The sequence below is a fragment of the Phalacrocorax carbo genome, chromosome 2 (genome assembly GCF_963921805.1).
Source record: "Phalacrocorax carbo chromosome 2, bPhaCar2.1, whole genome shotgun sequence".
NCBI lineage: Eukaryota > Metazoa > Chordata > Aves > Suliformes > Phalacrocoracidae > Phalacrocorax > Phalacrocorax carbo.
The window spans coordinates 72,566,913-72,584,058 of record NC_087514.1 but is presented as its reverse complement, the minus strand read 5'-3'; the positions used below and the strand labels follow the sequence as shown (position 1 = coordinate 72,584,058).

The window sequence follows — 17,146 nt, the reverse complement described above, 5'->3', positions numbered from 1 at the left end:
ACACAGCCTATGTAAGAGACCATGTGGAGGTGTCACTGTTTCCAAAATACAACAGTTTAATAACAGCCCAGCGATTCAGTCATGTCAGAAATATTTAAAAAAAAAACCCAAAACAAACAAACCCTTTAACAAAAACTATTTTAAGAATTGTGAAACCTGTTCTGCCTAAAATAGTTTTTACCTGAAATTAAATATTATCCTTCTGCATTTGAAAGAGCAGCTCAAGGGAAATGAACTAATGCATTTGATCCAAGAAAAGGATACTTGCTAGAAAAAAAAAGCAAAACTCAGACGTGTTTCAGATCCTCATGAATGTGAAATACACCTGCAGAGCTCCAGCACAGGACAGAAATGGGAATGAGGAGACCTAAGTAAAAGGATCTTCTCTTTAGTGATTTATCAGTAGGGTTAATAAAGGCTTGAATACAAATAGCACAAATACAAAATACAAGATCTTCATGACCTTGGGAAGAAACCATTTCAACCGTGGGCTTGAGGGGCACGAAGACATATGAATTATCTTAAATACTACTTACATTTGAAGCATCACATTATGATTAAATACATCATACATGTATTAGAAATGCTATAGGCATAACAAATGTGCTAAACATTAAGGAGTAATTTCAAAGCCTTGATTAATAACTTATGAAATGGTATTCTGCCGTCTAATCTGAAGTCAGATACTAAGTTAGTACTTCAGCGGCCCTACTGATTACTGGTGGGACTGTTCATGCACCAATATACATTCCACAACTGGCAGAAGTGGCCCAATCTTGTCTCTAATATTATAAATGTGGGTTGAATTTTTTTAGTCTACTTGCATCGTATTAGTCTTCTAAAGCCATAATAAGATAAGCATATTTAATCTTCACAATTGCAGTTCTTCCTGATGCCCCTGTGAGTTTTAAGCTTCATTAACTCTCTGATAACTTCTGAACCTGCTGTCCAGCTACAACAGAACCTACCGGGATGGCATAGCCTTCAGATTATATCTTCAGTTTTCCTCTATTTTTCTTAGTCTTTCGAAAGGCCACAGAGCATAAGATGGAGAAATGGGAAGTAGAAGAGTACAAAGGGCATACATAAATCATAAACCCAACTCTACTAGTTCTGCTTCTCATGGAACAACTTTTGTTGATTTTTATTCTGCTTTTTGATCCCATTAACTTCAAGAAGTCAGTACAGATAGCAGCAAGATTCATATCTTGCCCCCTCTCAGATTCCAATTTCAGGCTCAGTCATTTATATCTCAGATTTGCGATGAGATTAATGCAGAACAATCCAGCCATATTTTCAGACTTTTTGCTGAGTTTCTTAGTCTGGCAAATAAGGGGAAGATAAGGGAAGCAAAAAAGCCCAAACTCTCTTGTTTTAATCTTGAAGTCAGTATGTCTGATCTGGAAATCTGTGAATCAACATAATGATGGAAGCCCCCAATGACATTTTCATCAAGTCAGTCTTCAGACTGGCTGCTCTAGCTATTCTTTTTTCTAGACAACTTGTGCTAAACCAAAGGTAGCTTTTTCACAACTGAAAAAAATTACTAGTTCAATTTGGCCAAATTGATTTTCAATTCAGGTTCTGACATAAGCAGGATAATTATGTTGAGGCCTGTGTGAATCTGTGTGAATGTAAGTAATGCCATTATTTCCAGCTCAAACCTGCTGAAACACACTCGCTGAAATTCTTGCTCTGAATGAGCAGTCCCCACCATTCTCCAATACCTTTCTAAGACAGTAGTTACAAGCTTTAAACCTTTTCATCAACCCAGTGAAAGCAGGAACAAAAATAATGGTATCAACTACACGTGAGTTGAAAAATGTTTGCTCAAAAAGTTAATAAGCAATGCACTAATACTATCAAGGGGGTCAGGAAACAGCACAGTGTGGAACAACAAAGCTGGTAACAAATCTATTTCCAGTTCATGGCTAGTTCATATTTCTCAAAACAATTGTTATAATCTGTACTGAAAGTAAATCAGATATTTTCACACAAAGGACATTTTGAAATGATAATTTCTGTTCCTTTAACAAGTTTTATTTTACAAAGCCTGTATATCTCCTTTTGGTTCTCATGGTTTGCAATTTCAAAAAAAAAAAGGGGAGGAGGTGGGACTTTCAAAACAATTGCCAAAATCAAATTCTTATTTGAAAAGATATTGTGCAATTTTGTAACTGAAGCAGTTTATCATGATTTCAAAGCAAGTTATGAAACTGATTCGTATATATGAAACGTTTTAAAGTTCTAAGTCTGAATTAATCTTGAAAAAAATTTCACATGAAAAATTTCACTCAACTGTGATTAAGTGTTCAAGAACCAAACAGACCCTACACTCTAACCCAACAAATAGATGAAAAACTTATTTTTCTTTGAATACTGTAAATTTTCAAGTGAACAGTATTTTAAAAAAGCGCCAAGATACAGTACCCCTAGACACACCTACTCCTATTTCAGTGATTGTAACTGCTCGGATAAACTTTATTTGTATTTTGTACCCTGCCAGTAAAGTATCCCACCCACTAATTTTGCAAAAGCAATACAATTTCAAGAGCAAACACTTCTTTCCCTTTATTATAAAATTTTGCCATCATTTTTGTTAAAGGCTGGATGCAGTGACTGCCTTTCTCCTGATGTTTATCAGGCCTCTGGGAGAGATACAAGCACCATTTAACTGCACATTTTGAGAAGCTGCAGGTCATCAAGGGTGTAAATTGAAGCTGCCTCTGAATGAAAAAGAGCAGTGTCAATGCCTCCACCTGAAGAGGGTGCCTACCATAAGCACGAGATGACATGTTAGGCTAGTCCTACCAACTGCAGAGCTGGATTTTTGCCCTCATTAAAACCCTGCTAGGTTAGCTCTTTCCACACCAGCCTAAAAAAATCTGTGACAGCTCCTGTTTTATCTCCACTCTTCCTCAGTCTGAATATGATCAAAACTGTTGCTACTCTCACTTCAGCAAGCAGATGCAAGAAAGTGCTCAGCTTGATCAACTCAGAACCTGATCTGTTTTAAAAATGGTAGGCTTTTAATATCACACAAACTCTTAAGAATGATCTCATTGATATTCCTGAAAAAGAAGCAACTAGAAAGCAGAATAACTTCTATTGTTGCCTTTCGATATCTACAGCCAGAATATATTATCTTGTATTGGAAAACATGATTCCTGAATAAAAACCTTGTAATTATTTTGGCTATTTAAATAGAGTCATTAAGTGCAGATATCACCATTTGTAGTTCATAGTCCTACCTGTAGTAACTTATGTGAGCTTGAACAAAACCTGAAGTGTTGAAGCATCAGTGGGACTCAGAATTAAAAAAAGAAAAATAAATTAAAAAAAAAGAAAAAGAAAACATGCAGTCATGCAGTGTATTATAGCTCCTTTATAAGGTTCTGTTTCAATGTTATTAATTCATACAAAACCTTTTTCCTGTAACAGTATCCAACCACCACGGCATAAAAATGAAGGTACTGAACCAAGACAGTTACTTAATGACCTGGCACCTTACATAAAGATCTGCCACTTCCTGGCGAGAATGACAATAACCACCACGAATGTCAGCGTACAGTGCCAGGTCATCAGAAACCGCCTGTGCACTGAGACACCCAGCACCCTCCTGAGCAGCAGCCAGCACACTCTGCTGAACCGGCTTCAGCCCGTTTCACAAGCCTGCACAGAAACATAAGCAAGCCCTACAGAGAGATCCCCCCAAAACCAAGAAATTTGTTTTGTTCTCAGAGTAGCAGCCAACAGGGCTACTGAAACCAAAACGGCTCACAAAAAACATGCACTGTGGAACATTTCAAGTGACCACAGATGCTCACTGATTTAGCTTGAATCTTCCTTGGAGACGTGATGTAGGTGCTCGTGCCGAGACACTCAGGGGGTCCCACTCCACCCTGGCTCAGCCATAATGGGGAGACTAGTTCACAGAGCTGGGGCTATGCTGCTGCCTGCACCACCCCTTTGCATACTGTGTGGCTTCCACAGACTGACGTGCCTTCCCCAACCTCTGCTAAGTTGGCTCTGGAAAGACCTCTGTACTTCTTTGAAATGTGGCAAGTGGGCTGTGTGGGAGCAAATGACCGTGCTCCTAGTAAGCTGAAAGGGATGAAATAACTTCTTTTGCACTGGAGGATCCAGTTTGGAATTTTAAAACCACCAAAGTCTGCTGCGGAAACCTGCTTTCTGTGTTTGTCTTTAACAGGTTTTATCCTCTCTGCTTCTGTTTTGCCTTTTTTGCCATCTGGAACAATGTCTCTCCCTCCATCCTCCCAGATGAAGGCCAAGAATTAGAGGCTAAAAGCTCCATGATTTACAAGGATACATCCATCTGCATGAAGGCTGACCTGCCTTCAGGTGCTGATTCATGGGGGGGAACCACTGGCTGATTTTTTGGCTTCAGAACTCCCTTTGAGTAGGAATGCAGTAGTAAAATCTTGGGAAGGAAAAGCAAGGAAGAAAGGAAAGAGGAAAAATATTTGACAGATGCGTTCTCTTGTGTATCGAAGACATAGCCTAAGATAAGCAAACACATTAACATGCAAATCTTTTCTCAGTCTGTGCTCTAAGGATTGCACACTTATTTCTTTTCCAAAGTTATGGCCATCTGAAGTTGAGAAACAATAATATGTGCTTTTTACCCTGATAAGGTAGCTTTTCTCAGAAGACAGGTTAGCTATCTAAAACGTTATTTGGACATTTGAAAGCTATTGCCAGCATAAAACTTTCTGAATAAAGGTCTTTTCTTCTTTTTTATCTTTTTTTTTTTTAATACCACCCCCACCCCCCACCCCCATAGATTTCAGATGTACAACAAAGCTCCTTGCTACAGAGAAGCAGCCAAATCCAAAAACAGCTTGTGGGCTTTCCTCACCTTCCTCACTTGAGTTCTGTTTCTTTTAAAGGAAAAAATTCCCTCCCCTCTCTTGTCTTTGTAATGAAAATGTGTCTTCAGTCTAAACGAAAATGTGGTGCTCCTGTGGTCCGACAGATAGATAATGATACAGAAACTGTTCTTTTCTCCCAGCTCAGACTAATGTTGCAGGTCAACACCCAGTATCTAAGGTCAAACTGAGCTACGAATTGTACCTCTCCGTACAGCAATCAGGACAGCCGTTCTAAATGCTGTGGTTTCCAAAGGGCCTAGATGCAGTTTAAGGGACACAGCCAAAGAGACGCCCCTCGAGTGGGGTATTTCATGAGCTTAACATCATATGAAAGGTCTGAGTACTGCTCTTTTCTCCATAGTTCAGAGATTAAGAATTACAATTACAAACAATTCATCAGCATCTGACTTCAGGCAACAGGTGAAAGAGGTCTTTAATACTTGAAATGAAGTCAAAGAACATACCTAGGTGTCCTATCTGCAATCTTTAATGCAGACTGGCATGCAAAGGGTATGCAAGTTTTCAGCTTGAAGTTATGACTTTGATGCAGAAATTACTGGGTGCAGTTCCTGTAAAAAGCCAGAGTAGCAGATCCATTAACCTGTCCACTGGATTGAGGCCAGGCTGGTGTGCTTTTGGTTATTCACTTTGTTTTTGGAAATGTTGGCTGAAATTTTTCAGCTGGAGAGTGAATGTTTTCTATTTTTAAGGATGAAGATTAAATGAAAAAGCAGCTTTTTAAAAGCAATTAATATTTGTTAGGAAGAGGTCAACATAGATAATGTTTTTAGTTTTCCTATAATATTTCACAATACATTTAGAAGGTGATATTTAAATGTTGTTTCCGACTCTGCCTCAGAGAATTAAGTCTATTCTGATTCTAAGAAAACACAACCTGCCTGGATTCACTGAAGGTCATGCTAGGTAAAACCAAGCACATAATTTTTGATCACCTTCAATTCTGACCTACCTAAAAGTTCTTTTGCATATGTCTATTTTCCTAGGGAACTGAAGTCTTTGACTTGAGGAAACCAACTGCCCATAATCAGCCAGGTGGCATGCCTATTCTTAGCCTCCAGATGTCAACGTGGATATCTCCTACCACAGCTCTCGCTGTGTGGCTGATCCAAAACATCAGCTCTGTGATGCTTAGAAACTACCTACCTAGAAACTGTCCATGGTTAAAGCCTCAGACTTGATACCTGGTGTCAGTTTGCAGCCTTTGTAAGAACTGTTGTTAGATACAGCACCCAAGAGATCTTTGTGGGCCACAGCCATCTCTGTCAACTGAAATTTCTAAATGAAAATCAGCTCACGTGCCTTGAAGTGTTGAGCAGCTGATAAGCAGCTGTACAATAAATTCCACTTCTCTGAGAATACTACTACCACTTCAGAACCCTAGCTTTCCTTATAAAAAGGAAAGTTACTTTTCTTCTCAAAAAATGTTGCCTTGACTTATGATTCCAAAGAGTCCTAAGTCATTGTCACTGATAAAAAAAGTCAGTGCGCAGAGTACATATTGTCGGATAAGCTAGAACAAACTCCTTGTGCACATGCCTATATGCTGTTGGAAAACTACCCTGACATTCACTGGAAGCGTATGTATAAAGACAGATACTGACGTGTTAGTTTCAGATCCAAAATGTGTACAGATTAAGCAAACATCAGTATGCTTTGCACCGTGCTCATAGGGTCGTATCCTGAGAGCACCTGCAGAGAGCCAAAGTTCTCTGAAAAATCAGGTTCAAATACACACTGCACCAGGTACTTCAGCAGGATGTTAGCTCAGATACCAAGAGATGATAATTCAAAAGTTGATGGAGACTGTGCAGCTGAGAAAGGAAAGGGAAAAGCACAAGAATGCAGACATCACTTTGAGTGGTGCTCCTCCCTTGATGATGCACAAAAGTGATGTCTAAGAAGTATCACCGCTTTGGTCGGAAGAGGTGTAGGACATATCCACATAAATTGAAAGGCAGCCAAACTCAAAGCCTAGTGTACATCAGATGCACGAGCCACACCAGGGGAATCATATTCTGACAATCTGTATGAGCATTAGTCTGCCTTGGGCATTCAGAAGAGTGCCTCCTGATTCATCTTTAGCCTGTATAACTCGATATAATTTATTATTTTCCACCCTTCTTTTCTGGTGTGCAGCATCATCAAGATCTGTGCGATAACATTTAATTTTACGTTATGTGTTGAGCAGCTCCTAATGTAATTAGTCTTAATGTAATAGCGTAATTTGGTTTCGGATGGGAAGATTTACAAAGAAAATTAGAATAAATGAACGCACAAAGCACCAGCTGGTGCTTATACCTACTCCCACATAAGAAGAATATTGCTATTTGCAATCCTATGAAAGATGAGATAATTTGGATAACAAGGATCAACAAAGGGTGATGCAGCAGTTGGTCTAAACAGAAAGAAATCTGCAGATAAATCCTGAACCATGTTGGATGTAAAGCATGCCAAAGTCAGTAGCAATCCAAATGCATGTTATAAGGGAAAATAAATATTGCAGACCATAAATGTACCACATGGTGCAAAGCAGCAAGTGGCAACAGTGACAGGAACAGTAATAAATGACCAGCCAACCTGAGGGCTCTTGAATGACAACACTTGGGCATCTGCCTCAGAAATGCGGGAACTTGCATTTGCACATTTGATCAGTATTTTGCATAAGAGGCTGTATAATCTCCATCCTTGGAGGTTTTCAAAATTCAGCTAGACAAAGCCATGGCTGACCTGATCTAGTGTTGGTGACAGGCCTGCTTTGAGCAGGAGACTGGACTAGATGACCTCCAGATGTCCCTTCCAATCAACAGTTCTACAATTCTATGATAACTAACTAAAATTTCTCAGAAACAATGTCAGTTACCATTTCAATTTTCTAAAACGTAACCTCAAAAGAGTGTATCAGTTTTAACAACAGGATAGTCTTGTGTGTGTAACAGTAAACAGCTACTCAGAAAATGAAGACTAACATTTAGCAGATGACGAAGGTGTTAGTGTTTACATGTACCAGGTCTTGAAGACCTTCATCCAGATCACCTGAATCAGACATGTACCATGTCTAAAATTTCTGAACTCCAAGTGACCGTGAAGAAAAAAGTACATTATCAGGAAATCCCAATGATTTCCAGATAATTCCTCTTACAAAATTTATTTCAGTTTCTTTTCAATTATTTTTTTTAACATTGGGCATTTTTGCTAATGTTTCCACTGTCTGATTTGTCCCAAGATGAAAGTTTGGCTTGGCAAACGGGGTATGCCTGAGGACGACCAGTATTTCGCCTGGTTCCAAAGTATTAGCATTTCCTGACATCTGTACTAATTTGGTCTAATTTTTCACAAACTGGAATTCCTGAAGCCAGTGTAGAAGGGTTATACCAGCAGATACATTCAGCCATATCTGAAGAAGTGAACAGAATAAGAAATGTGTAGACCTTTATGTTAAACATAGCCAAACTCTGTGTGTGTGAATCTGTGTGCATAAGCACACACACATATATACTATAGGCTTACCCAGGTGGTCATAGCCAGGGAGAAAACAGATACTTCAAAGAGTTTTCAGGAGAGGTTCGTTTATAGACACTGGGGGGAGTTGTACAGATGGTGCTTCTGTCTGGCAAAGGTTTGAATAAGGAGAGGAATACTGGAAGGAATTATCTTGATGGGGTTCTGTGGCTAGCCCTGTATGTTTTTTATGTTTAAGAAAAGAAGTAGGCTGGCAATTAGGTGGGAAATTTCTGGAAAGAGAGTTCAAGACGTTATCTTTCTAGCAGCCCATCCCTTTACTAAGAAATGGGGGAGGTTTATAAAAAGGTGAAGAGGTGACTATGTGATTCACATTCACTTGATACGCTGTGGGAGAGAAACCTCTGCATCCCTGATCACTAGATGGGACAGGCCTCTGATCAAGAGGAGAGTGTGACCAGATGTGATAAGAAATCAGGTGACCACAATTTTCTTTTTTATACTTCCTACAATATTTTATACTTCCTTCATTACACAAATGTTCTGGCAGACAGCCTGAACCCTGACCTCTCAAGGCTAGAAGAATCACATAAAAACTCTCAGCTGGAGGCAGGTGATGAGAGCCTTACCAAAACTATACATAACAACATACAGTAATCTCAAACCTGAATTAAATTAGATGCCTAACCAGCGAATTCTCCCTGAACATTTCTCCCTTGACACGTCCACCTGGACATCAAGTTAGATACCTGGGTGTAAGGAAGTTTCTAACAGACAGGGAAATACCTCTGTTACTTCCTCACAATCCCTTCTGGCCCATTCGGCACCATGACAGGTCCTCCTCTAACAACACTAGAGAAGAAAATAGTCTTTGAAAGGCTTTTCTAGCTCTAGTGGAAGATTAATTCCTTTTGTTGGTCACAAAAAGGACTGACACTGCCTCCCTTGCAGACTTGGGACCTACGTCCCAAAAGAAGTACCATTAAAAATCATTGCAAAATGACTGGCATTACAAATTCCAAACTAGTCCAATGTTGACACAAACGTATTTTTACTACGTGCCTTAACAAAGTATGCCTCACTATGCAAGGCGATAACTGCAAACTAACTGTATCTCTTCTTGATTTGATACAGTCAGCATAAAAAGCGAAATAATGCAACACAAATAGCACATTTTTTTCAGGTATTTCTTCTTCCATAAACCGATATTATGTTCTGCCTTGTCCAAAATGCTTATGCCCCAGCTATATAGCTGGGCTGTACTTCTCTGTACATATTACTTGGGTGTTGATGAAAATGTGTGCGTTTGCAAATCTGTTACAACAGAGCTGTAACAAAGACACATCAAACTCTTCTTGGTAGGACTTCTGGGTCTTATCAAGATAACTCACGGCTCTCCTCTGTAAACTGCTTTTGAAATTCCCCTCCCATTAGTTGCTCTCATTTGACTTTGTTCAGCTGATTGCTCAGTCATGGGCAGCCTGAACAGATCCAGCTGAGGTAACCATACCGCTTCCTTACTGCCACTGTCCAGATCTGCTGCTCTGCTACGGGCTATCAGCAAAGCGGCAGGGTCAGCAGGTGCAACGTATGACTGTGTCCCAATTCACAGCGCCTCATATCAGCCTTAACTGCAGAATAAGGAGAGTGTAAGCTAGGACACTTGCAGCACGTATTGGGCTGACTGAGTCGCCAGCTTTTTCCTCACTGAATATGGGAACCAGCACTTGAAGCAGTCTGGGAGAAAAATAATCCTATCCAGAGGAGGAAACACTATAGAGATGCACAGCATTGCTCTCCAAAAGCAGGGGGGAGAGAGGACTGTACTTTTCCGTGGTCCCACATCCTCCTGCAGCTTAATATGACACGTACAGGTTAGCTATTAACAGGAAGATCAGAGGACAAACCTTGCACTCCCAGCCTGGGCACCAAATGACAGAGCAAATTTCACAGGCTTTCCCCTCCTGAAAGCTGACAAAATAGTGATATTTCAGCTTCAGCTGTGTGGTTTTCCCCATATTTAAAGTGACTTAGATGCAGACGGATACACAGTTTGCCAACAGACACAGAAAACAGGTGAATAAATTGACTGATATATGATGACTTTGCGTAAGCACAACATTATACACCATTCTGAGGCCATGCCCAACAAAATGACTGGAGTCCTGCTTGTAGCAAAAGTGGCTGTACCACACGTTACATATGAGTAATTACTAGTTGAACCAGAACTAATGCCACAAAGAGCTATAGCAATTGTTAGCCAAATTGAGTCTGCCATGGCAGATGCTAAAATAATTGCTCAGGGGGATTACAGGCCATATCCAAGCAGTTAATTCATTAGAAGTGTAATATTCAGAGTGGCAATGGACGAGCAGACAAAATGGTAGCAAAGAGAGCACAGTTCTTAAATCAAACGAGCACTACTGCCCTCCTTCCTCACCTTCTACTTCCCTATTTGTATGAACAATTAATGCCTCGGTTAATAAGCAAAACTGCATATGTTTGCTTACTAGCTAGCCTGAACAAACTTCTCAATGTCTTGGGTTTGGAAAAAAACCAGAGCATTTTGCTAGTGCATTGTACAGTCATCAGTAATCAAATACATGAAGTCACTGTCCCTGCTATAAATTCCTTCCGTGAAAAGAGAGGAGTATTGTTAAATAGCTGTGACAGATACTGGTTTCAACTGGCAAGATACTTCAGCAAACCAGCATTCCTCAAATATTCACACAGGTGTTGTCTACAGGAATGTCTGCATGGGTACTTGCAGGAATAAAAATTATTTTCCATGGGGAGGGCATTTTCACAAATGATACTTAGGTATTTCTCAATTAAAGAAGAGCAAAACTCCCAGGTGACTTGCCTGACCACTATGAACTAACCCCTTGACTACTAAGATGCAATTCCTAGCAGAGCAAAGGCTCAGTTGTGTCCATCCAAGTAGAGAAAATAGAGGTTATAGAGGATGTTATTGGCAAATAAGTCACATGCTGGTTGTCTGCAAAGCTGCCTATGTCCCCGCAGAAAGGGAAGCCGCTTGAAGGAGGAAGAGACTTGGTTAGACACTGAATTTATTTTGCATTATTTTCTGAGTTTTGAATGCAGGCTGTTAAAATTGGTCTGTCTTTGAGCATTGATTACTTGTATATTTGCACCTCCAGGACACAGACACAAAGCAATAAAACAATACCATTTCATTTGGCACAACTGACTGTAGAGGAAACAAAGCTTGACACAAACCAGACAAAAATAAATATTAGACAAATATACACCAGACTGCTGCATACCGAGAACTCCAAAGTGGCTTTTACAAGTTTAAAAGCTTGGATGTGTGCAAAAGAAAACAGTAAAATTAGCTTTGCAGCCAGGTTGCCACCTTTACTCATGCTGACTAGTACTTCACCTCACACAACACACAACTCATTTACAGCTCAGCATGATGAAGGAGGAGAGAATCTATTACAAAATGTGAAATAGAAAGCCTTTTCTACAGATGTTACACAGAAGTTCAGCAAAGGTGAGTAAGGAAAACAAGCTTTTAGCCATGTTCCAAATCACGCAGGGCTTTACAAATCAGGTCCTCCTGAACTGCTTCTGGAAGTGACAGCAACCCAACAAAGGGTGTTGTGGCAAGGACAATACATGAAACCCATTTCTGTTAAACAAAGAAATAGGTCACTGTTTAACATACGTGATGAATTTTCTCAGTGGTCCTAAGAAAGTTTTGTAGAGGTCTAAAAAGGGCAATGGCACAGGAGAAAAGCGGGTGATTCTAAATATCAAGTACACTTTACAGCTGCTTGGACAAACAAATAGGAAAATCACGGCCTGCCAAGCTAGAAGTTACAGCTCTGCAGGCTGTCCCAAGATGAGAGATATGTGGGGAACTGGGCATCACAGCTGTACTGCAGGCAAGCCAGGAACTGCAACGGAAAGCAATAGTATCGCCTCTCATGTCTCCTCCTGCCTCAGCACTACCAACCATCCTCACTGTTCTTCTCTAAGTAGCTGCTTTCACTAAGGAAACACAGCATCTCTGCTAGCCCAATCTCATCAGAAAGGAATTTTTGAATGAAATGTTTTTTGAAGACTATTGCTGATTTATCACCTCATAGGAAAGATACACGTTTGAAAAAAACCTTGGCAGATTTTCACAACTATAACTGTTTCTTCTAGAGTTCAGAATGATTAAATTTGTCAAACATAATTCATTACCCCCACATCCATCCTTTCCTGTAAGATACTTAAATGTCTGCTTTCAGTTGCAACAGTCACCACCAGAGAGTTACTAGTGCTCTAGTACCTATGTATATTACATATACATAAACATATATATAGTATATACACTAGCATAATTAGCTGATTAACAGCCAGTGTGATTGCCATGCTTTAAAATATTTTTCAGCAAATGCTCTTCTCAGATTTGGATACTAAAGATGTCCAAAGTGATGGCACTACCATACATATAGAGGCAGGCAATTTCCAAATACACATGCTGTAACCTCCTCTCTAATCACCTGCAGAAAGAGAGAGTACTGTGTCATTCAAACAATGTTTACAATTAACATGCCTCTTCAAAATGGCCACCCCAAAAAAGGAAGGCTACTATCCACTATCAACAGAATAAAAGTACAATCCAAGGTGGTCACTACTGCCTGCAAATGAGCCATTTTCCTGAAGACTGTATATCAAATGTCTCTTCTTCTGCCAAAAAAAACCCCAAACAAATCAAACTTGCACAAATCAGAAAAACATACACACAAGGATATTCCACAGTTTGGAGTCCTAGAACATTAATGATACCAAAGTTATGATAAATGACTTCTTTTTTATACAAGCTTTCCTAAGTTTATCTCTAGACCTGATTTTTTACTTTGAGCTTTTAGCTGTTGTTCAAGTACACACACTTAGTCTGAGTTTTGAAGCTGAGCTTTTATTAATTCTTCAACTATATCTGATATAAGTTTATAAAAAAAAGCACCCTTCTTACAGACACCTCCTCCTCAGGTCATTGCTTGGTGAACTTTACACAGCAACTTGGGGACGAGCAAACTGACCCATAACACCTGTTTGAGAAAATGTTTGGAAAATGCCTCAATATATCATGCATTTATTTGATGTTTTCCCTACGGAGAAGAAGCAACAGACCTTACATTAGGGTCCTGCAGGCTGGAGGTCTTACTGGGATTTACAAAAGAGGTCTCTTCTTTCACAGCCTGTTAAAAGAATGAGTCAAAATTTAGTACAACATCCATACACTTAGGATAATACAACTGTTTATTAAAAAAATATTCCTGTAAGCACCCCAGAAAACTGCAATACCCAAAATGCCTACTCTGCTCAGATGTAAAAGGCACAGTATTTTTTTTTTCACCTCCTACAGTTGCGATTCACTGTGATGAGCTACAATGTGCAGAGCAATAGAGTTAGGAAGAGACTGGAGAGGGATGAAGGAGGAGAAAGAAAGGAATGCTGATATTTATGGTTCCTCAGAAAGCATTTGAGCAGAAATAATAAAAATCAACCCAGGCAAACATACTGTTGCCTAGCTGTTCTTCTGATTGGAGCAGAATAAGCATTCATGTAGTCTAATCAAAATAATGATGCCAACTTTTCATTCAGTCTTTGAAAAATTAATTGAAAAATGGGATCCCCCACATATAATCACACTGTACATGCAATTCACAGAAAATCTCACCCACTACTGCTCTCTGCTAAATTAGAGTCCTGTATCACATACCATTTTGTCTACAGAGCTGAAAATACTAGTATTGCAAAATGACTTACATGAAAATTGCTTCATTACCCAGGAAACGCCCAGTTGGGGCAGATGTTGGCAGATTATACTCTTTGACTGAGATGCAGGGTTCCACAGTCCATGTGTAAATGCCAGTATCGGTACAACACTGCACCCCTCTACAAAAAATACTGGCTGAAGACACAGGAGTATCTCCAAATCAGTAATGGACTTGCCAGGCTCTGACACTTCTATTCGGCTAAATGGACAGAAGGCAACTGATACAGTCCTACACCGGAGTGATTTTTCAGTGTCAATATCTGAATCATAATAATTTGAGGCCATTGGTCCAGATCAAATTGAATTAAATATGCTAGTCTCATCCTCTTCAAAAAGGATGAGACAGGTTCCTTCAAATCCATCAAATTCAAATCAAAGGATTTTACAGACATGTACAAAAATTGTAAATTTGATGTGAGACCTTCCATTCAACACAAATTGATACATTCCATTTGAGGGTACTCATAAGAAAAAGAAACAAAATCAAAGCTGAATTTCTCCTATACCTTAGCAATGAACTACAAAATATCAGTAGGGATGCTAAGTGCTTGGGGAAATTGACCAAGCTGTGATAGTTTTAGGTTTGCTTCCCCCTTGTGCCAGAGAGACCAAAATCCCCATTGCCACTTTTCAGGCCATTATTTACCAGAGCATCAGCCATGGTGGGAACAGACTGTTCCAGCTTGCACACATGATTAACTGTATAGGCAATGAAACTGGAACCACTGGGAGCCTGGCTGAAAGTGAACTCTGTCCTGGGCCTACTCTAGCCAAGTACCTGAGGTGATGGGTTAGGGAGCATTTTAAGATAAATCCCTCTGTAACCCTTCCTGTTAGAGTTGTTGCACCTTGTATATTGATACCAAAACCCTGATGAGCAGAGAGGGGACCCTCTGAACTTCATCAGCAGGTTTGCCCCTCTCCTAGGGCGCTAGTTTTCACAGAGGAAGCTAGTTTACTCAGAGAAGAACAGGATCAGCAGTAGATACTGGAGGAGCTCCTCCCCAGCATAGTGCTCTTATGTATTTGGGTTTAATCTCCCTCAGCCAAAGGTTTCCTCAGTCCTGAGCAAATGCTCTAAACATTAAGCAATCAGATAAAAGTGGGACATAATCACACCATCACCACCATCGTAACTTGGCCACCAAATTTTTGCAGGTAAGGTTTTCAGTGAGTTAGCTTCACACTGTGAATAATTTCAGGCCCCAAAGTGCAATTTTTAAATTTTAATAAATTCATAACTTTAAGAAATTATCTCAGCTCTAGAAAACATTTCTTTACTTGTCTTCTAGTAGCTCTGTCTAGCATAATGTTTAGTTAAAATCTAGTACTTTCTTGAAAGGAAATAAAAGGTTTTTTAAGGAATTGAGAGTAAGCATTGAAAATCATTCTTTGTTGGCATAGATGAGCACTGAAGTAATACTTCTTTGTTCTAAGAAATTATAATGCTTTTCATAAAGCTGTTGGGTTTCTGAAAGCTGTAAACATGAATCCGGCTGTCAGAAACTTAGTACGCAGTCTCTTCTTCCACACTGATGTCTTAACAACATTTTATTGTTAAGCCTGACAAGCCAGCTGCTTATTATGTGTCAAATTGGCTACTTTTTAAAACCATAAATTTTATTTTATTCCAATTTTCACCAAATTAATTGAGCTGCATTTTAAGATGTACTTGAACACAGCAAAGGAAAAGAGAATATAGAGGTCAAGGATGCGATGCAGGGGCTGTGACCAGGAGTGAAATTATTAAAATTCCACTTACTTAAACAGTATAAGCCATGGGCCTCATTAGCCAGTTGGGAGGGCTTCACTGTATTAGTGCCTAATAGCTGACCCTTGGTTTCTTCTCAGATCTGTGACCATATTACCACTCTCTTTTGCCTTCGCTGCACTGGAAGGCTAAGCCTGCATCTCAAGAAGTGGTGTATTCCTAAATGGCATGATCAGCATCCTGAGGAACTTCTCTTCATGTTAATTTTCTCCATTATTACTTATGCTTTAGAGAACAGAAAAGACTCCTGTACACACAAGTAACTACTGCAGACCAGCAAGCAAGTAATCTCATTCTAAACTAGAGGGAGAGAGGGAGAATGTGAAGAAATGGAGAGGCCTGAACAGCCTTAGGTGATGTAGGCATGCACACTGGGTGCCATGGGTGTGCACTGGCAGGTACACATTCATAAGGATGAGCTAATTCTCCTCGCCCTGTGCCCCTCCCCCATGCCTATGGATGAACAGACGTAGGAAAACGTTATACCTGCAAACATTTCTGCAAAGGTCTTCAGCCATCAGGAACTGCATTACCCTTGCTTTGCTTTTTGGCTCACTGGGTTTTGGTTGGTTGGTTTGTTTCAGAAAGAGGCCAGTAACTCATTAGGTGACAGTATGTTTCTTTTATTTTTCCTCCTAACCCAGCAAATCACACTCACTAACTACACAAGGACTTCCTCAGCCTTACTGAAAAGATGTGAATGTAAAACAAGGGTTATACTTGTACACAACTCTCACAATATAATTCCCAGATAGTTTGCCTTCATTTGAATGCAAGTGCATGTGCAAAGGCCAGGATTTAGGTTTCTATAGCAGGATGCCCTCCATCAATGGAACAAGGGAGTTTAGGCAAAGATAGCAGGAGGTATGTAGGTGAGGAATGTATATGGACAGCTGGGCAGAGGCTCTGTCACCCACAGAAAGCCCAGCACTGGGTTGTGTAAGAAGGACAGAGGCAGCAGCATGGAGCTGCTCAGATGTTCTTAACTAAGGCAGATTCTCCCCTCACCCAGAGGCTGCTGCTCCAAAAGGGAGAGGTTTCAGGGCGCAGCAGATCTGGAAACATCATTTATAAAGAAGCAGATTCATTTAATAATTACCCAAAGAGAAAAAAGCTGGCTCTTCTGGCTACCAGACTGCAAACCAAACAAAATTAAAGGTCAATCAATATAATCCATCCACACAATGCCATTCTCTTTTCTTATCT

General features: G+C 39.9%; 1 protein-coding gene across 5 annotated transcripts in view; it reads right to left on the bottom strand.

The window, feature by feature from the left end:
- EPB41L4B (erythrocyte membrane protein band 4.1 like 4B) overlaps positions 1 to 17,146 on the bottom strand; it is a 191,017-nt gene that overhangs the window by 35,909 nt on the left and 137,962 nt on the right. For all 5 annotated transcript variants that reach the window (XM_064443262.1, XM_064443263.1, XM_064443265.1 and 2 more), the window contains one exon: positions 13,521 to 13,588. In XM_064443262.1, coding sequence (XP_064299332.1) covers positions 13,521 to 13,588 — 68 coding nt within the window. The remainder of the gene's footprint in view (positions 1 to 13,520; positions 13,589 to 17,146) is intronic.